Source organism: Magnolia sinica, chromosome 11 (genome assembly GCF_029962835.1).
Source record: "Magnolia sinica isolate HGM2019 chromosome 11, MsV1, whole genome shotgun sequence".
In the NCBI taxonomy this organism is placed as follows: Eukaryota; Viridiplantae; Streptophyta; class Magnoliopsida; order Magnoliales; family Magnoliaceae; genus Magnolia; species Magnolia sinica.
In genome coordinates this window covers 72,613,695-72,635,808 of record NC_080583.1, presented here as the reverse complement: position 1 = coordinate 72,635,808, position 22,114 = coordinate 72,613,695, and the positions used below count along the sequence as shown (strand labels likewise).

Sequence of the window (22,114 nt, the reverse complement as noted above, 5' to 3'; positions counted from 1 at the left end):
GCTTCTTCTCTTGCTGTAGGAATCTTTGGCAAGGTAATCAATTTCTGGGAAGATCTGTCGGCAGCTGTCTTGGTGTGCGGATGGTGAATTTAAGCCATTCGGTTTGCATACGAGAAGTTGGGTGGGAGTCATATCACCACCTTCATCAGAAAATTCGTTAATTATGTCTCTTTGAACAACTTGGTGGATCTTCGAAGCTGTTGGCTCTTTACTACTACAAGCTCATCATGCACAAGCTTGAAAGATTTCTCATTTTGGTAGACTGGGGGAGGCATTTTCTTGGACTTGTGCAGTCAGTTTTACCTAGGCTGACTTCAGATCATGCTCCCATCTGCTTAGTGTCCTCATGCATTTATTCTACCCCGTTGTTGTTCAGATTTTAAAACTGTTAACTGGATTGGCATGGTTTCGTCCAAATGTTGCAAGGAATGCAATGTGGAAGGTTGAGCAGGTTTTAGGCTCTTGGAAAAATTCCAAATGCTTGAAATCAAAGCTTGGAGCAGATGAGCAGATGAAAGATCTAATAACTACTGAGGGCATTGATAGGGATGGACGCAGTGTGAAGCCTGTTGAAGGAAAAGCTGGAGGAAAGGGATTCCCTTCAGGTGGAGTACCCAGCCTGTTGGGAGGCAAAAAATCAAGTCAATCCACAAGCTAACTATTCAGAATTTGCTAGTGGCCCAATCCAAGTTGGAAGAGTGATTGTTGATTTTGAGACCAGTTACACTTGATTCCGAGACTGAAGCTTGATGGTCTCCCTTTTAAATGTCTCCCCTCAGAGTTGGTGGGGTGCCTCAATAAAGATTTTGAAGGGGAAGAAGTTCAATACTGTGGGATATGAACGAGGAAAAAAGTGTCTGGTCCAATCAATTTCATGATAGCGTTCTTCCAAGATTATTCAGATATTCTTAAAAAGGTCATCATTTGTTTTGTGAAGCAATTTCATGATCAAGCTATGCTGAGTTATGGCCTTAATTCTACTTCCATTAAATTTATCCTGAAGATCGAAGAGGCATTCAAATGAAAGATTTTACACCAGTTAGCTTTTCATAGTATAAATTCTAGATAAATCTCTGTCAGCCATTTGGGAGGTTACGGTTTTTTTTTTTTTTTTTTTTTGTACCAAACAACCATATAAATGATTGTCTTATGCCATGAATGAAGTTCTCTTTCCATTTTCTGGTCTGTGTTTATTAACTGACAAGGAGCCCATTACTGTGGTTGCAGGAATGTTGATGGACCTGGTGTCTCCTCTGTTTCCATCAGCTTTTGCCTTCATACTCTGCTTAGGCAGTCTGTCAAGATCATTTAGTAAGTTGTCTGTAAATCTCCGTTCTCTTTATACAATTTTCTGGCGGTTACCAGTCTATTGGGAGTTGCAAGTTTGTACTTCACTTCCACTGTTTGGGTGAATGTTTGTAGTAAACTAATAGAAAAATCCACATTAATAAGGAATTATGTGGTGCTGAGCCTCAAAAAGTGAACATTTTTTTTGAGCCTCTTGATTCTATGCATATGGGGTCCATGGTTTGATGATCAAAACTGTCAATCTGATGGGGCATACCATGGATTCCCAAAAAATCCCCTGGATTGCAAGGTCCTAACCCCTGTTAGGTATGTCATTTACTGAACAGATTGGAAGGTCCTAAATCCCCCAATTGGGAAGTCCTAATCCCTCTTAGGTATGTCATTTACTGCACATTATTGAGAAAATATTGGTATTGGTGCCCAAATCAGTTGGCCCAAAAATCAATACCAATAGTTGCACACAGCTGTATCTCTCTATCAGTGTATTCTTTTGTGAGAATACAAAAAGAAAAAAGAAAAAGAAAAACAACAAATAAATTAGAGAAAATAGACCATTCCTCTTTGTGTACTTGTGTTTTTGGGATATTTTATTCTTGTATTAGTCCATTTTATGGTATGGCACCACTATATGGCTATCTAGTGTTGAATCCTGAGTTTTGACTTTTTCCAATAACTTTATCAAGTTCTGAAGTTTTAAGATATTACAACTACACACACTATTGTCTGTTTGTCTGTCTGTTTGTCGTCTTCTTCTTCTTCTTTTGAAAGGTAGCAATTATTTTATTACGAGCAGAAAGGCAACAAAGATGATGCAGGATCATCTAGAAAGATACAACACCCCTCCCACCTAATCTACAGAGACTCCATTGTCCATCCTGATTCCATTGCTACAAAACCATGGGGAACAATAGATGTTAGTTGAATCATATATTGTTATTAGTGCATACTTGATAAGTATAATATAAGATTGAGAGTGTAGAACAGACCCAATAGACACCAGTGAAATTTGGCAAAAATAAAGGATTTGCTACTAGCCCAAAAAATTTTGGAGTCTAGGGAAGTATAGAATCCATAGGACCAAATAATCCGAAAGTTAGGTTGACTATTTTGATTGAATGGCTTGAATATGGTCTAGCTTCCCAAAGATCCAAGGGCCTTAATTACGGAGAAGGAATGTGTTAGGCACCTTCTCCACCTGTACATACATGATGGTTTCTTTTGATATTTCCCAAAAAAATCATTCCGTTTCGATTCATCAAATCCTTTTTTTTTTTTTTTTGAAACAAAATCCTATTCAAAATTTGTGTTTTGATCCTCAAAATAGGCCTAGATCTAGTTTAGAATTAGTTTATAAGCTTCCTTCATTATTAAAATGAAGAAAGAAGTGGGAAAATGAGAGAAAAGCTGAAATGGAAAATTTCAAAATGGGCAATTTATGGCCGCATTGTAACCGTTTTTTAATACCATGAACTCCTTAAGTTTTTATTCACAGTTCGAATATTTAGGGCGGGGATTTTATTTTTATCAACTTTAGCTTACCTACCCAGCAAAAAAGAAGGTGATCTACAGGATATGATGTCTCTTCTGTGGCATAACTTTGAGGTTTGATCGGTTTGTTGGACCATTATCTCTGCATGTACTGAACTCAAGAAGAGCTGCTTGATTCTGCTCGATTCTCAACTGGAGGATATGTAAAGTATCCTCGGGTTTTCAGCTTGTGCAAGGGGCTCGTGGTTCAATGATCCAGACCATTGATCTAAAAGGCCCACCATGGATGGACCATGGCTAGAAATCTTCATGGTGGGAGAATTGTAACTTTTGACTGGTGGACTGCAAGTAGATGGTTTGAAAAATAAAATAAAATACAACAATTTTTTTAAAATGGTAACAGAAATATAATAATGGCCCCATTCAACTGAAAATGCCAAAGATTGAATGGCTAAGTCCTTCCACTCCTAGGGATTTTTGGCATGGCATCCAAGGTGGGGTATCAAACCAAAGCTCTACATCATACCAACTAAAAACATGTGTATACCTTGCATATCCCTTTAAAAAGGAGTGAGTGGTTTACTACCTACATGTCTAGGTGGTAAAGTTTTCTGGTAGTGTTACATAGAAAAAGATCTGTTTTGGAACTAACTGCAGGATGATGGAAATTGACAACTCATTCCCACAACCATGCCGTTGACTTGGATCCAGCTGATATTTGACATGTGTATTACTTTATGCAATGAAACCGACACAGAAAAGCAATTTTACATGTTTGGTAGATATGAAACCTAGATACAGGAAGGATTCGGCATGGATGTGAAATGATTACTGTGTACACTTAAGTATGGGAAACAATAAGACAGATGTCACGTATTTTGAAGTATTTGGGTATTATAGCATGGCAGGAATTAGGCAACCAAAATATTTAACCTTAATATGTGAACCTATAAAATACAATCACTATCAACAGTGTGGTATTGACCATTCTGCATGTCGGCTAGTTAAGACATTGGGTTGGGTTTTAGCATTCAGGAATATAAGATCCTCTGAGGATAGACACAGTACACTCAGCTTGTCTGTTGGTGCAAGTGGGGCCAAGATTCCAGTGATCCAGACCCTTTGTCTATTTGACCCCACTTTAGATGGACTAGAAGATCATAGCCACCAATATTAGGCCTTTTTCCAGATGAATGTCAATATTGTTGTATTTCTCTTTTTGACCGTCTACTTGCACCGGCTCAGTGAAATATCTAGGATTTTTCTATCAAGGAGATTTTGGGGGCATTCTCTAGCCACACGGTGGGGTGCAACAGACCAAAGATTTGGATCACTGAAATATATAGTTCCACCTATACAAACTGGAAACCCCAAGAATAGAGTGCATATCCTTGGGACGGGTATCCTATAATCTCTCTTGAGTATTCGCATCCTACTTGGATCTTGTTCTGGTCTTTACTTCATTGTTATCTACCTTGTAGAACTATTTTCTTTAGCTTGAATGCTTTAAGCTCCACGTTCCACCTCACTGGTATCAAGGTTAAAAGTATAATAAAAACCAGTAGGTATATCGTGCGATACATACTGGTATTGCCCAGGAACAATATGGGTGTATCTGCCCCTTACTGGTGCAAAACAGCCCAATACAGGGTGATACAGGGCGATTCATAACCGTATCAGTGGTGAACAACACATTACTAACACACCCACTTAAAAACTTGACTGGTATTCAATTTGTTCTCCTGACTAATCAATTTGTGTGCCATAACAGGTCTGCTTTTTAGTCACTATTAAAGAATTATTGTACTACTCATGTAAAATTCTGCTTCTGGTTTTGGAGCATCTGGTAATATTTGTGAAGTACTATCGAATATTTCGGTTGTTGTTTATCATGGGATCTGTTTTTGCATTCTTTTCCTATTTAGCTGGTGTTGCAAGTGGAGCGACTAGAGCTGCTTTGACACAACATTTTTCACTTGAAAATAATGCTGCGGATATCTCTGCCAAGGTATCATATCTGTTCACAAAGTACGAGGATAACCCACAAATTTTGCATAGGTTGTTTACTGAGCCTGGAGTTATAACAGGAGGGAAGCCAAGAGACAGTTGCAACTATGGTTGGAATGATGTTGGGAATGGTTCTTACTCATGTTACTATGGGAAACCCCCTTGCTATTTGGTTCTCTTTTCTGTCTCTCACTGTTTTCCATATGTATGGTAAGTTTAATGAGGAATTATGGGGTCCTGATGCGCAGGATGTGAACCTGTATGCCATCCCATAAAAGTGGGGTCCATGGCTTGGTGATCCTGATCTGAGGGCCCCATCATGGGTGAGGGCTGCCTGAAGAGCTCCCACATTGAAAGCTCCTAACCCTTCAATCAGTATCCTAGAAGTAAATGTTAAGAGAAAACTCCATGGTCTGGGAAAGAAGGCAGATGATTTGATCAATACATTCTTCCAATCTTGAATCTTTTGGGCCATGTCCCATCTAGAGTGGGTCATCATATCGATGGTCTTGATCACTGGAACCATGGCCCTGTTCTCATGGATAGGGTGCATCAGGCACTTCACATCCTGATTGATCAGGATGACTCAAATTTAATTTCTGTACTGTTAAACATGAACTCTGTTTCACCATTAACCCATTCCCATGTTTCTTGTAGTGTGGTTGGCCATGGGTTGGAATTTGGCTTGTGAAGCCTATGTATGTCAACATGTGTGACACCATACTATGAGAATGGGATATGAATTCTTATCTCATCCGATGCAGTCTCTTGAGTCAAGAGTCTAAGCTACTATAATTTTAGCATGATGGTTGATACATTTGGAGAGTTCACAGAAAATGTGATTGTATTTTAAATGCTTGTTTTGCTATCTTCAGCAAACTACAAGGCTGTCCGGTGCCTTTCGCTGACAACACTAAACAATGAAAGAAGCTCGATACTTTTGCAGCACTTTATGGAAACTGGCCAAGGTGATGCATTGAACCTATCAACTACTAATTTGCACACCATTTAGCAAATTGTTTTGTTCTTTCCTTTATGTCTGTTACCTATTGCAGATTAATGCCCTGTATTTGCACTATGTCAGCATCATTCTCCTTACTTATCATATACTGGACCTGGTTGAGTCTGGTTCAACTCAGATCTGACATGGGTTTGGTTGTTTGAATCAGATTCAACTGCTGTGAAATGATTTGGTCCAGAGTTTGCATGAAAAATCTTGACCTAAACAGTATCTGACAAATCCACATCCTTTTCCGGCTCAATTCTCAAAAGAAAAAGAAAGAAAAGAAAAGAAAAAGATTCACACAATCCTATTCTTGAAAGCTGAACTGCATATGTTTTAGGAAAAAGACCAGTCACACATTCCATTTTCAAATCATGGAATATAGGATCCGCCGCATCTGTCGAAATTGCATCGAAGTACAAATCATCAAGGGCCAGCCTATGACCCTTTTCTTTAGACAGAAGATGTTTATTGTAATTGACTATGGATTCACTAATCTTTCCCTTGTCCTCAATCCTTTTCCCTTCCACCATTAACGATGTGATCTTATTTGCACACACTCTAAAACTCGCCATCGCGTGGAAAAACCTGGTGTTTTTGTCCCCAGCTTTCAACCATGTTGCCCTCGATCTTTGTCACCATTTAATTTCTTCCTCATGCAATCTAGCATTGTATTTTGCTTGATGCAGCTCCCTCCAAGCTCTTTCCTTCTCCTCTAGGTCCCCCTCCTCTTCTTTCAAATCTATTCTTTGAATCTCTAGGAGAAAGTTGGAATTTTCCTCTTCTCATCCCTGAAGATAATCTTTATCTTTTTTCCATTCCCCTTTTTTTTTTTTTTTTTTAAATAAAATAAAAAATCTTTCAACCGCTTCAGTTTTTGAAATAGGGAGTAACCTGCGCCCCCTTGACTTGGTAACAATTCTTATCACTCAACTACCTTTTCCCCCAAACCTTCCACCTCTAACCATGCTAATTCAAATCTGAATGGACATTGACCCCAATCCTCCTCATCTACCTCAAATAGAACCGGGCAATGATCTGAAAAAGGTCTAGGCAAAATTACTTTAGTGAATCAACGGGAATTTCTCCACTCATTTCGGCAAGATAAGAAATCTATCCAATCTAGACTTTATTGGCGAATGTTGCCCATTCGACCAGGTGAATTTAGCACCTCCCATCGGTAGATCTAACATCTCATTCTTTTGAATCCATTCGGATTTTTATTTTTTATTTTTTATTTTTTTTCATATTTACTAGAAATCTGACCCCCATTTGATTTTTCACAAAGAAATCTCACTACGTTAAAGTCACCTCCCACACACCATGGTCCATCCCATCTGTTTCTACATGAGTCTAATTCTGACCAGAAGTCATCCCTACATTTCGGTTTGCACGGTCCGTAAACTGAAGAGAAACACCATTTGAACCCAAACCCCTTATCTTTACTCAACATCGCTAAATTCCAAATCACTATTGATCCTCCCGATGCTCCTATCGCATCCACCGCTAACCAATCTTTTTGCTGACCCCACCAAATCGAATTAATCATCCCTTGATCTACGTCTTTCATCTTGGTTTCCTGAATCGCTGCCAGGTGAATTTTGTATCTCTTACACATCTTTAAATTGTCCAGGTTTCTGGGCACATCCCAACCCCTTCACATTCCAAGTCATTATCGTCATTTATGACCGACTAGGCCCACTTGTCTCCCCAATGCTATGCTTGAATTAATGTTTTCCACTTCCCTGTCACCTTCGTTCTGAGTTACCACCTCTCTGCCAATAATAGGACACTGAATTGGGATTTTTTTGAAGAGTCACTAAACTGGGATTATTGGTCTTCCCCTTTCTTCAACAAACTCGAAATATGCCACATAATCCTCTGCTCTGTCCCCAAAAGTCACCCCAATGATCCTCGCAACCTCCATTGTTACCAGCTTTATTCTTCTCATACCTTGGGCCATTGTAATCATTCCCGTTTGAATCTACAATGTTTTCCTACTTTGATGACCCCCCTGTTACATACTTGTGCCCGTGCCACAAGAATGTTCGACTGGAACTCAATAGCTAAGGGCATTGGCGATTGTGGCTCTTCTAAGTCTCCCGATCTCAATTCAACTAAATCAGATTGACTCAGAATTTGTCATCCCTTTTTGCTTGGAGTCATAGCTGCACTTGCATCTTGAGACGAAAACGAAGCGATCTGGAAACTATTGTCAGGGATCTGATAGTCGCGAGTGTCAGACGTATTACAACACAAATCTTCCCCATTTTTTTATCGAGCAAACAACGACATCATCAACTATACTCATCTGCATGCTATTGACTTCTTTATCACTGTAATACGAATCTGGTTTAGGATTGTCGCGCTCTTTGATTGATTGAGTCGAGTCTCTGAGTGATTTCTTTCCTCCAGGCGAGTTGAAGATCGCAACAACTGCGTGTTTCCTATTGGGCTCTAATGAGAATAAGACTTGTCTAAGGGTTGGAGTGAGTTATAACAATCACACGTGTGACAACTAACTTTCTCCAGTACATGTGACAATTTCTCACGTGATTGTATGCCCGCACGTGCCTGAAAATCAGCCTCTTGGCTCAACTCGGCGTTAGTCATTGGATCATAAATGGGAGAGACTATCTTTCCATATGTCAAATTCTCGGTTGCTAAGATAGCGTCTCGTTATGCTCCTTCATCAAAGTTATTGCCGCGCGTCGAGTCATTTGCTTTTCTGAGACGCATCACAATTCTGAGGGAAGCTTCTACTTCCGCTTTTCGGAAACCACTGCTACTGCTACACACCTGTTTGAACTCCCGGTACCTCACTAGAGATGAGACTCAATGGCCCTTCACCAACTCCCCTCTTCGATTCAAATGACTCTCCTCGTTCATCCGACTAGAAGTCTTCGTGCTCTTGAACCACTAAAACTTTCACTTTAGTTGAACTGACCCTTAGCCTTTTCAAAATCGGGTGCTACGATAATTTCTTCTTCTTTCTTTTTAATTCGAATTCTAGCAAACCGCAATTCCTCACTTTGATCTGTGTGTTCATTGATCGCCACTACCGTTTCGATGCATGCTCCGATTTCTCTGAAGATCTAGACCATCCAGAATTCTAGGGCAATGTACCATATTTGGTACCAATGCTCCTCCCAACCAAAAATGTACCAATCCTCCCATTTCTGGATCTTTACAATTGTACCATCTCTGTTCGAATTGCATGTAGAGAAAGCCAATTTAGCATGCTCTTGACAACCCAAAGATACCATCAATACATTCTCTCGAAGCAGTTTAATGACTACATCTTCCTCCATCTCACTGCAATTGCTCAGTAGCCACTGTAGTAGGTCCACTTCGCCTGTTCTAGGCCTTACATTTGTAACAGAGCAGTTGAAAGTTTTCATCGAATCGTCGAGGACTTTGTTATGAACCATCATTTCCAGTCCTTCTGTAATTTCTCTTAAGATCCATTTGATTTATGACTTGCATTCTTCTTCTACTACCTCAGTTTTAGTTTCTGAACTATTTATCACCACATCTAATGTAGGACATGAAATTCAGATATGATGTGCAAGATTTTAGGCTTAAGATCACGTTAGTTCATAAACAATTACACAAATTCCATATCCCACATGAAAGTTCAAACATTCAATTAAGGAGAATCTATACGAGTCTAGGCCTACACATGATAGGGCTGGATCAATAAAAATTATGAACCAAACGATACTCAAAGATAAGAAATAATCATCCACACATGCATAGTAATCATTCCCTAATCCAAGGGATTCAAAAATTCCAATTCGAGGAACCCTAGAGTGAGAAAAGGAGCATAAAATTGGAGATTTGAGTAATTTAGGGTTAGGTTTAGGGATTTTGGGTGAAAGCAAAGTGAAAGAGAGGGGAGAGACGAACCAGAGAAGTACCGCACGTGTGGACAATAACAATGGCCTAGACGCACGTGCGTGTGATCACAGCCACACGTGTGTGGGGCCCACTATTAAGAAAAAGGCCACCTTGGCCTTGGTCGGCCGAGGATAGACTCCAAAACCCCCAAATCTCAGCTCGATCCGATGTACGGTTTGTGCGTGGTGATCCGCCGAAGTTTCAGCCCTCCTATAGGGTCAGATTCTGAAATTCTGATGTGGGGAGGAGAATTGCTGCAATAGATGATTGATTTGAAGTGTAGATGATGGGGTAATGTGAGAAGAAGGGATGGTAGAAAATGGGTAGTAGAGATGGCGATGGATGGGGGCAAATCGGGATAGATGTGGCTTCGCACCCAATTAAGCTTCACAACTCAGAGAGTAGGAAAACGCAGAATTTTTATTAATCTTCAATGAATGAAAAAGGCTACAAAGGGTGCCTATTTATAAGAAAACTCTATACTCCAAAACTCGTGTCATGTGTGCAATCTATTACTTGGCAATGAAGTAAACCAAAATAAAAACTAATCAAATAAATCTAAAGCATCCATGATGTTCTAAATAACGTTAATAAGCAAAACCTAAAATATAAAATCAATCTGACTAGTGGGCCACGATCATGAGATCCTATGATGGACTTTTCTTGACTAACGGGCCCACTCTTTTGAATCGAAACTCCGTCTTCTAGCTAGGAGGCCCTCCCTGGACGTCGTCATCGATCCAGATCGACGATGGGGCCCTCCTTCTGGCGTACGAGCGTTTTGGGGGGGGGGGTGCGTGCACGTGTGGGATGTCCCCATCAACATCTTTAAAGGATTTCCTTAATACCATCTCTGAAGCTTTCGCTAGAAGACCCTGTCTGTCCAACCCAACTGCTTGATGTTCCTTCATCTTTCCCTTCCTGGATGTGAAATCTTGCTCGTCCCCTTTTGTGATCTCTTTATTTTTCCTTTCTAGCCCATTTCTTGTCTTCTGCACCTTTAGTTTGTTCCTTGAAAAACTCTCCACTGAGTTCCTGTATCGCATTTTTAAGTTCCTCTTCCGAACTCATTCTAACGAACGCAAATCCTTTGCTTTTCCTGGAGCTTTTGTAATGAGGAATTATGACTTCCATGATTATTCCTACGCTCCCAAATACCCTCTCAAAATTTATTGGTTTCCATGAATTCGGGAAACCTTTTACGAACAAAGTTGGTTATTCCGATAATGCATACCCTTCTTTCTTACTGTTTCTCTTGTTTACCTTTTTTTTCTCGATATCATTTCCCATCTTCCCGCATCATCCCCAATCTCTAGAGATGATGTTGAAATTGCGCGAGGTGGGAGGCCCCGTGAGCTATATGTGCGGAAGCTTGGCAGAACTAAAGAATTAATGGCTAAGTCCTAGAGGGGGGGTCATTAAAATGAAATAAAATTATTTGCCTATTTAACACAATTTACCAATTAAACTAATCAAAGCAAATTAACGCTAGGGCTTGCAAGCCAAAGTGGGTCCAATCACATAAACTACAAGAGATATGCCAATAAAGCAACTAGTCTATATTGATAGTGATCTTGTGTGTGGGATGTGCTAACTATTCAACACCTAACATTCATCTAATCATGCTTACACATAATTCAGTAAATTAAGTTCACAAGTATAAATAGAAATGTGCTCAAATGACAATACCAAACACAAGCATGTATAGTGGTTTGGTTTCCCTACTCCACTCCCTACTCCACTCCCAACGGACGTACTCTCCTTGAATGTACCGATATTCACCATTGGAGGTTTTAAATCAGGTTCACCTCTAACCTATACAAGTGTACACTCCCACCGGAAGCCCACACAAGGACTTGCAAAGGTTCACTCCCGTCGGAGGCTCCCTTGGAGACATAGTTTGTTTTCTATTGGCTAATCAACAACCTCGGTCATAGTCTAAGGACCTATGTTTACTCCCGCTGGAGGCTCCCATGGAGACTAATACGTATGCACCCTTGTCCGGTGAATTTGGCCCTACACAAGAGCCTAGGTCCTATACAAGAAGCTATTCGAGTTTGGGTCACAAACTCTTACCCTCAATTTTACACAAGGAAAGAGAGTATGGACTCATACTTGACAACTTGCCGGATTGAGCCCCTTTGATGCGTTGTTGATGGAGACATCATTTGCACGTGCACGCCCCCCACCCTATGCACGTACTCAAGGAGGAAGGCCCCACTATCGATCTAGATCGACGACGACATATATGGAGGACCTCTTAGTTAGGAGGGCATGCTATGGAGCATTGGAGTGGACCCGATCATCATAGGGATTCCACCATTGGATCACATGATCGTGGCCCACTACCCTAGATGATATACGATTTTACGTTTTGGTTATTATCATTATTATAAACATCAGGAACAGTTTTGATTGTGTTGATTAGTTGTTATTTTTGTTACTTCGTCTCTAAGTAATAGTATGCACACATGGCGCAGCTTTTGGAGTTTAGAGTTTTCTTATAAATAGGCAATCCCATGTAGTTTTTTTTTTCATGGAAGCTTATAAATAAAATTCTGTATTTTTTCTTTTCTATCCCTCTGAGTTGAAGAAGCTAATTGGGTGCGAAACCCTCCCTTCCTCGAAGGGCTAACTACCGTAGTGCGAAGCCACAATTATCCTGAATCATCCCCATCTCTTCCATCCCACATCTACCATCTTCCATAGCTCTCCCTTCTTTAGATTTATCTTCTTCTTCTTCTTTTTTTTCTCTTTTTTTTTTTGTGCCCAAGTTCTCCACTACAGCAGATTTTCGGATTTTGGCCCACCAGAGCGGCTGAAACTTCGGTGGAGCACCACGCACACACCGGAAGGCGGATCGTCACGAAACTTGGTGTGAGAGTGGGCCTCCCTTGGCCGACCACACCCAAGGAGTCCTTTTTCAGTTTCATGGGCCCCACACATGTGCGGCTAGACAGCCACGCACGTGCGTGCAGGTGGGCCTGCTGTCCACACGCAGAATCCTTCTCAGGTTCTTCTCTCCTCTATTCCTCTCCTCTCTCACCTTAAATCCCAAACCCTGACCCTAGAAAATCTCAGATCCTAAGTATTTCCAACTTTTGCAAACCCTAGGTTTTCCCCTATTTGAAACATGGTGAATCTCTTGAATTGGGGATAGTCCTTTGTAGAATTGGATGAATCTACACTCCATTAGGTATTGTTTGGTTTATAATTCTACTTGATCCAGCCCTAAACGTGTGTAGGCTTGGACCCCCATAGATTCCCCTAGTTGAATGTTTGAACGTATGTCGGATGTGATTTATTTATTTATTTTTTTGTGATTGTTTAGAAATTGGTATGATCTAAAGCTTGAAATCTTGCACCTCATATTTAATTTCATGTCCTGCATCAGTTCTTGAGTTTCTTATTTAAAGTTCTCCCATGCTTGAATCCACTCCTCAATTGCTCCCCCCAATCATTAATGCAGATGCTTCAGCTCATACGGTCGTTTTCCTTGCATGTGATGTGCCAAAGAAGTGACCAAGGCAAGGGAGGTTGGGTGAATCTCCTACAACACATGAGAATGTTGTAATTCCCAGGAGATTCACTTAAATGGGTCTTCTAGATAAGTTAGACAAAGGACATGCCAATAAGATTAGGTTTAATATCTAGAAAATGGTGGAGTTCAAAATCATCTTCAAGGTGGAGGTTGGATTCCTCATTAGAGTGAAAATCTCAAGAAATGTGACTGGGAACTCATGGGATTCGAGGTATAGGATGCAAGATATGAACGTGGAATCACCTAGCCTTCTATTGCACCAAAAACCCATCTAAATCGTAATATGTCCTTCATAAAGGAACCAAGTTCAAAGGATTAAAAAATGGGCAGAAAATGGCCGGTTTGATTGATCGATCTGAGCGATGTATCAATCAATCCCTATAATTCCAGCTTATATCAAAAGCTTGCTAGACAATTTGGGGCACCTTCGATCGATCGGATTGGTTTATCGATCAATCAACCGAAATGATTTCCAAACAAAAACTTGATGGATAATTTCGGCCTTAGTGGATCAATCAGGCAGGTACATCAATCGATCGATCACACCATCGATTGATCGGAGGTTCGATCGACAGCCTTATGAGTTTGTTGTTTTTGGGCAGTTTGGTTTACAATAACTCAGGACCTTTATAGCCTATCTAAGTAGGCTTCTAAGGCTATGAGATGATCAATCAAGGGTTTACCTATTAAGGCATGATCATCTAGAGGTTTGGGTTGTTTTGGGTCAATGGTTAGGGTCACCAAGGCACCTCATTTACCTATTCTTTGCTCCTTGATGCTCCAAGTCTTCATGTGTCTTCAATCTTCAACTTCCAAGGACTTAACCGACTCCCTAACACATGAACTCACATGATTGAAAAACAAGGTGCACAAATAAGTGCACTAACAAACATGTCCTCCGTAATCGTCGCAAGCTTTACCCCTTTCCCTTTCTCTCACAAGTGGATCTTCTCGTTTCTCTCTAACATTCTTGGCATGGAGAGGGCTCTTTATGTCTATCATGGAGAGGGAACTTCCCTTAGAAATGTCATGTCAAACGTTTGTTGGATGCACGCACATGTCAACATGAATATTGTGAGGAAACCTTTATCTCTTTGGTGTTGTAACTTTGTAAAATGAAGGAAAGGAAGAGGAGAAGAGAAGAAGAAGAAGAAGAAGAAGAAGAAGAAGAAGAGAGAGAGAGAGAGAGAGAGAGAGAGAGAGAGAGTTGGGAGAGTAGAAGGAATTATGTATGTATATGTGTGTGTGTGTGTGTGTGTATATATATATATATATATATATATATATATATATAAAGACAAAAGTACCCTTAATTAGTAAAGGGAATATAGCCATCATGTCCCAATCTAATATAATGACAAATCTACCTTTAATAACAAGAGAAAATGACCAAGAACAAAGGCTAGGTGGGTTGTATAGTGGTATGACCCACTGATGGGGACATCACGTGCACACACACGCCCCCCTATGCACGTATGCAAGGAGGAGAGGGCCCCACCATCAATCTGGATCAATGACGATGTTCAGGGAGGGCTTCCTAGTTAAAGGACTACATTTTGGTTCATTGGAGTGGACCCGATTGGCATGTGAATCCCACCATGGGTTCTCATGATCGTGGCCCACTATTCTAAATAATCTAGTACTTTGGGTTTTGCTTATTATTGTTATTAGGAATATCATGGACGTTTAGATTGCTTTGCTTAGTTATTATTTGTGGTTACTTTGTCTCAAGTAATAGGTTGCGCACATGGTGCGAGTTTTGGGGCATTAGGTTTTATTATAAATAGGCACCCCTTGTAGTCTTTTTTCACATTGAAGATTAATAAAATTTCTGCGTTTTTTTCTGCACTGAGTTTCTGAGTTGTGGAAATCCAATTGGGTGTGAAACCCTCCCTTCTTCGAAGGGCTGACTACTGTGGTGTGAAGCCACACTCATCCCGATTCACCCTCACTTTCTATCATCCATATTTCCCTTCTCTTACAGCCATACCACCTGTAAATCCATCAATATTTTGCAGACGTTTCTCTTTTACAGCAGATTTCTGGAATCAGGCCCTACAGGAGGGTTGAAACTTCGACGGAGCACCACTCACAAACCGTACATCGGATCTACTCGAAATTCAAGGGTTTTGGAGTCCACCTCTGGCCAATTAGACTCAAGGAGGCGCTTTCTGGGTTCATGGTCCCCACGCATGTGCGGACAGGCCCCTACGCACGTGCGTCAAGCCTAGCCCGTTGTCCACATGCGTGGACTGTCGTCAGGTCCAATCTTTCCTCTCTTTCATTCCTCTCTTACTTTAATTCCCCTAACCCTAACCATTGATTGCTTCAAATTCCAATATATTTGCCCATTTTTCCTAACTAGGGTTTCTTGAATTGAAACCCGTGAATTCCTTGGATTGGAGAAATATTTCTGTGCATGTGTGGATGAATTTACTCTCCTTTGAGTACTGTTTGGTCTATAACTTTGATTGATCCAGCTCTAGCATGTGTAGGCCTGGGCCTGCATAGATTCCCCTTGATTGAGTGCTTGAACTTTTGTGTGGGATATGGAATTTTGTGTAATTGTTTTTGAACTTGTGTGATCTAAAGCCTGAAAATCTTGCATATCATATTTGAATTTCATGTCCTGCATAAAATTTGGTATCAGAGCTTAAGGTTCTTGTAGGGGAATGCATTGCAAGTATAGATTTTAGTTTGTTTATGTCCATTATGCATCAAGTCTCATCATATAGAGTTGTTTAGAGGTCCATAATTCCTGATATAAGCTGTTGAAATTTCTGTTATCAGGAAGTTAGTAATTCACATTGCTGAAATTTTCTGTTATCCCTTTATTTTGATAGCTATATTGTTGAATTTTGGTAACATTGTGTAGTTTCCCTCATATAGAGTCTCATAGGATCATTTAGTCCCGTTTAAACTCGTGTTAGAAGGTCTTTTAGTTGAGTTAGTGGTTGTATGCCCACACGTACGGTTTTGGCTTGCACCCTACACTAAACATGGAGCAATTGCTAGAGTCAATGAACAAAATGACCTGCAGTTTGAGTCTTTGGGTAGGTGCTTGGAACAACGTATGGACCAATGCTTTGAGCAGCTTCATATACGCGTTACCCAACTAGAGACATCCGCTCGTGCAAACCCCACCATTAGGGAAGATGCCCAATCTCAGGCAGGTGATCAGGAAGTTAGACCAAGGAACGGAGTGGCCAAAGAATTGGTCATGAGCGCGTACCCGTACACCCACCTCGCGAGGGACATCATGATCATTATGACCCAAATGCGCAACTCCTCAAGGGAGTTAGAGTAGATGCCCCTACGTTTGATGACCACTTGGACCCTAAAGCCTTTTTAAACTGGTTGGCAGATATGGACCACTATTTTAAGTGGTATGACATGTCGGATGCTTGTCGAGTTCGATTCGCCAAGATGAAGCTTGTGGGCTAAGCAAAGAGGTGTTAGGCTATTATAGAGCGAAAGAAAGAAAGATTGAGGAAGCTCTCAATAGTCCATCGGGGAGAAATGAAAGAAATTCTTAAGGAAAAATACCTCCATTTTTCTTACCACTTGAGGTTGGTTGAGGAATGACAGTCTCTTCGATAGGGTTCCATGAGTGTTGCTGAATACATTGGGAAGTTCGAAGAGTACTTGACCCATTGTGAAATTGATGAGGACCCCGTACTCACCCTTGCTTGATTTAAAACGGGCCTCCATTATGACATTAGAAGAGAGTTGCTCGCCAAGGACATAGACACTCTTGAACCGATGTATCAAGTAGTGTTAGAGGTCGAGCAATACCTCAAAGCATCTGTGGGAAGACGGTTTGACTTTCGCGATTCTAGTGCTAAGGCCAACCCTTTTGGGGCTAAACCTAATGCTGGATACCAAAAAAACTTTCCAACAATTCTCAGTCTAGGCCCAAGGATGATAAGGGTAAAGAGATTGTCGGGGGTCTAGCTCACATAGAAGTAGGGCAACTAGGTGTTTTAGGTGTCAGGGGTTTGGTCACTTTGCCCACTAGTGCGACATGAAAGAGGGCACCAATGTACTCCTTATGGATGGGCAAGTGGAAGTAGCGCCCCCAGAAAGTGATGGGAAGGAGGAAGGGTATGAGCCAGTAGAAACCCCTAGTGATGAGGAAGAGGGATCGCAAGAGTCTGCGACCCTCGCAGTTGTGCATTGTGCCTTTGCTCAAGCCAAGAACACTAACGATTGACGCCGCAACACGATCTTCTATACTTATGTAAAATGTGGGAAAAAGAGCTCTAAGATGATCGTAGATAGTGGTAGTTGTGCCAACGTGGCATCGACTAGCATTGTGAGCCATTTGGGCTTGAAGCTTGAAGCCCACCCTCAACCCTATAAAGTGTCCTGGGTTGATGAAACTTCCATTTCAGTCTCGCACCGTTGTCTTCTTCCTATTCAATTTGGATCATATAAAGACACTTTGGTGTGATGTTGTTCCCATGGATGTTGGCCATATCATTATGGGTATACCTTGGCTCTATAACAGGGATGTCACCATATTTGGTCTTTTGAATGTATTCGAATGTGTGTACATTCTGGTTTGAGAGCAAGAAAGTCAAGCTAAATCCACTTCCACCCAAGAATACGACTGGAAAAGAGGCCACTACACAGTGGTGTGAGCGGCTCAAAAGAATAGGAGTCAAAGTCCGAGTCCAAGCCTCTCCATATTCTAAATGCCAAAGACTTTGAGCGAGAAACTGAGGCGGACTCGATGGTGTAAGCCCTTATGGCTAAAGAAAGTGTACTGGAGGCTAGTGTAGAGTTACCCACTGAGGCCATTCAGGTAGTGCATGAGTTTTGTAATGTCTTTCCTGATGATCTACCGAATGAGCTTCCCCCTATGAGGGATATACAACATGCCATTGATTTAGTCTTTGGGGCAACTCTACCAAACTTCCCTCAGTACAGAATGAACCCAAAGGATCATGCAGAGTTGAAGAGACAGATTGATGAGCTCTTAGAAAAGAGTTTCATTCGAGAGAACATGAGTTCGTGTGCCGTGCCTGCCTTTCTTACACCTAAGAAGGATAACACATGGAGGATGTGTGTTGATAGTAGGGCCATCAACAAAATCACAGTCAAGTATCAATTTCCCATACCGCATCTTGATGACATGTTAGATATGATGGCCAATGCTACCATCTTCTCGAAAATTGACCTCAAAAGTGGTTATCACCAAATCTGTGTACGCCCTGGAGATGAGTGGAAGACGGCCTTCAAGACGAAGTACGGGCTATATAAGTGGCTAGTTATGCCTTTTGGGCTGACTAACACCCCAAAAACTTTCATGCGTGTAATGACCTAGGTGTTGAGGCTCTTCATGGGGAAGTTCCTGATCGTATATTTTGATGATATCTTGATTTATAGCATGACCAAGGAGCAACACTTCAACCATTTGAGGTAGGTTTGTGGGATCCTTAGAGCCGAGACATTGTACGCCAACCTAAAGAAGTGCGCGTTTTTGTCTAGTAGTGTTATGTTCTTAGGTTTTGTTGTGTCAGCTGAGGGCGCATCGACGGATCCCGAGAAGGTCCAAACTATTGTCAATTGGCCTGAACCCCACAATATTCATGAGGTGCGCAACTTTCATGGCTTAGCCACCTTCTATAGGCGGTTCATTCGAGGCTTCAGTTCCATTATGGCTCCCATAACGGATTGCATAAAAAAGAAGAGTTTTAATGGACAAAGGCAGCCTCGAAGACCTTCAAGGAGATAAAGGTCAAGATGACCGAAGCTCCAGTCACGCGACTTACGGATTTTTCAAAAGCTTTTGAAGTTACATGTGACGCGTTAGGAGTCGGCATAGGAGGAGCACTTAGTCAGGAAGGGCACCCTGTCGCCTTTTTTAGTGAGAAATTGAATGAGGCGAAACAAAAATATTTCACCTATGACTGAGTTCTATGCGGTAGTGCAATCACTGTGTCATTGATGTTATTACCTATTGCCGCAAGAATTCGTCTTATTCTCAAATCACGAGGCCTTGAGATATCTGAACTCTCAGAAGAAATTAAACCCTAGGCACGCTAAGTGGGTACAATTCCTTCAAGAGTACACTTTTGTGCTTAAGCACAAGGCCGGTGTAGAGAATAAGCTTGCCGACACATTGAGTCATCGAGTCGCGTTACTGAATTCCATGAATGTCGAAGTCACGGGCCTCGAGCGCATCAAATAAGATTATTCCGAGTATCCACATTTTGGAGTTATGTACGCATCGTTGTTAGGTTTTGTTGTGTTAGCTGAGGGCATATCGGCGGATCCTTGGAAGGTCAATACTATCGTCAATTGGCCTAAACCCCGCAATATTCATGAGGTGCGCAGCTTTCATGGCTTAACCACCTTCTATAGGCGATTCATTCGAGGCATCAGTTCCATGATAGCTCCCATCCCGGATTGCATAAAAAAATGGAGAGTTTTAATGGACAAAGGCAGCCTCGAAGGCCTTCAAGGAGATAAAGGTCAAGATGACCAAAGCTCCAGTCATGCAACTTACGGATTTTTCAAAAGCTTTTGAAGTCACATGTGACGCGTCAGGAGTCGGCATAGAAGGAGTACTTAGTCGGGAAGGGCACCCTGTCGCCTTTTTTAGTGAGAAACTGAATGAGGCAAAACATATATATTTCATCTATGACAAAGAGTTCTATGCGGTAGTGCAATCACTGCGCCACTGGCGTCATTACCTATGGCCGCAAGAATTTGTCTTATTCTTAGATCACGAGGCCTTAAGTATCTGAACTCTCAGAAGAAATTAACCCTAGGCATGCCAAGTGAGTATAATTCCTTTAAGAGTACACTTTTGTGCTTAAGTACAAAGCCGGTGTAGAGAATAAGCTTGCCGACGCGTTGAGTCGTCGAGTCAAGTTACTGAATTCCATAAGTGTCGAAGTCACAGGCCTTGGGCGCATCAAAGAAGATTATTCTGAGTATTTAAATTTTGGAGTTGTGTACGCATCGTTGTTAGGTTTTGTTGTGTCAGCTGAGGGCGTATCGGCGAATCCCAAGAAGGTCAAGACCATCGTCAATTGGCCTGAACCCCGCAATATTCATGAGGTGCGCAACTTTCATAGCTTAGCCACCTTCTATAGGCGATTTATTTGAGGCTTCAGTTCCATTATGGCTCCCATCACAGATTGTATAAAAAATGGAGAGTTTCAATGGACAAAGCCAGCCTCGAAGGCCTTCAAGGAGATAAAGGTTAAGATGACCGAAGCTCTAGTCACGCGATTTTTGGATTTTTCAAAAGCTTTTGAAGTCGCATATGACGTGTCAGGAGTTGGCATAGAGGGAGTACTTAGTCAAGAAGGGCACCCTGTCACATTTTTTAGTGAGACACTGAATGAGGCGAAACAAAAATATTTCACCTATGACTGAGTTCTATGCGGTAGTGCAATCACTGCGCTATTGGCGTCATTACCTATTGCCGCAAGAATTCGTCTTATTCTCAAATCACGAGGCCTTGAGATATCTGAACTCTCAAAAGAAATTAAACCCTAGGCACGCCAAGTGGGTACAATTCCTTCAAGAGTACACTTTTGTGCTTAAGCACAAGGCCGGTGTAGAGAATAAGCTTGCCGACGCGTTGAGTTGTCGTGTTTGACCATGACGTGTGATTCATGAGTTACTTTTGGAAGACATTATGGCACATGATGAATACTAGGCTCCAATTTTCTTCTGCCTACCACCCTCAGACCGATGGTCAGACTGAAGTGGTCAATATGAGCCTAGGGAGTTTGCTCAGATGTTTAGTGGGGGAGCACACCAGGACGTGGGACGCCGTACTACCTTTAACCGAGTTTGCGTTTAATAATTCTATCATTAGGTCCACAGGTCTAAGTCCTTTTGAAGTCGTTACTGGTTATAAGCCTAGGAAACCTATTGATCTTGTCCCTATGTCACTGTCCCATAGGCCATCAGAGTCTGTAGAGTCCTTTACGAATCCCATTCATTTATCGCATCAAGAAATCAGGCGAAAGATCACTACTAGTAATGAACATTACAAATTTTCTTCAGACCAGCATAAACGTTTCAAGGAATTCAATGTAGGGGACTCTGTAATGATCCGCATTAGGCTCGAGCGGTACCCTGAGGGGGTCGTTCGTAAATTACACGCGCGTAACACTGGACCATTCAAAATTATAAAAGAAAACGGTCTCAATGCATATGTGGTAGATCTTCCACTTTCCATGGGAATTAGTTACACGTTCAATGTGAAGGATATAGTTGCTTTTCAAGGGATCACTGATATTTTGTCCGGCCCTTCGCCCAACCATCCTGATTCTCCAGACCTGTCCCTTGATCCATGGCTTCTTCCTGACTCTTCCCACACCCAGAGAGGAAATAGAGGATATTCTGGACCATCAGATAGTATCAACATCGGATGGCGGGTTTCAGAAGTACCTGATTAAGTGGAAGTCACGCCCAGCTTCAAATAGTACGTGACTCACTGAGGATGAGCTTCAGAGACTTGGTCCTGACATCTTAGAGCGATTTAGGAGTTTTGTTTCGCCAGTGACGAAATCTTTGCAGTCGGGGAGAGTTGATGGAGAAATCACGTGCACACGCAAGCCCTCCTACGCATGTACGTAAGGAGGGCCCCACCATCAATCTGGATCGATGACGACGTTTAGGGAGGGCCTCCTAGTTAGAGGACTGCATTTTGGTTCGTTGGAGTGGACCCGATCGGTATGTGAATTCCACCATGGGTTCTCATGATCGTGGCCCCATTATTCTAAATAATCTAGTACTTTTGATTTTCCTTATTATTGTTATTAGGAACATCATGGATGTTTTAGATTGCTTTGATTCGTTGTTACTTGTGGTTTCTTCATCTCTAAGTAATAGGTTGT

At 41.5% G+C, this 22,114-nt stretch overlaps 1 protein-coding gene across 4 annotated transcripts in view; it reads left to right on the top strand.

Annotated features, from left to right (window-relative positions):
- LOC131219337 (protein root UVB sensitive 3) overlaps positions 1 to 22,114 on the top strand; it is a 77,832-nt gene that overhangs the window by 33,400 nt on the left and 22,318 nt on the right. For all 4 annotated transcript variants that reach the window (XR_009158114.1, XM_058214420.1, XM_058214419.1 and 1 more), the window contains 4 exons: positions 1,228 to 1,311; positions 4,722 to 4,804; positions 4,884 to 5,013; positions 5,679 to 5,771. Coding sequence is in view for 3 of the 4 variants with exons in the window: in XM_058214420.1 (XP_058070403.1) it covers positions 1,228 to 1,311; positions 4,722 to 4,804; positions 4,884 to 5,013; positions 5,679 to 5,771 (390 nt within the window). In the remaining variant the exon portion in view is untranslated. The remainder of the gene's footprint in view (positions 1 to 1,227; positions 1,312 to 4,721; positions 4,805 to 4,883; positions 5,014 to 5,678; positions 5,772 to 22,114) is intronic.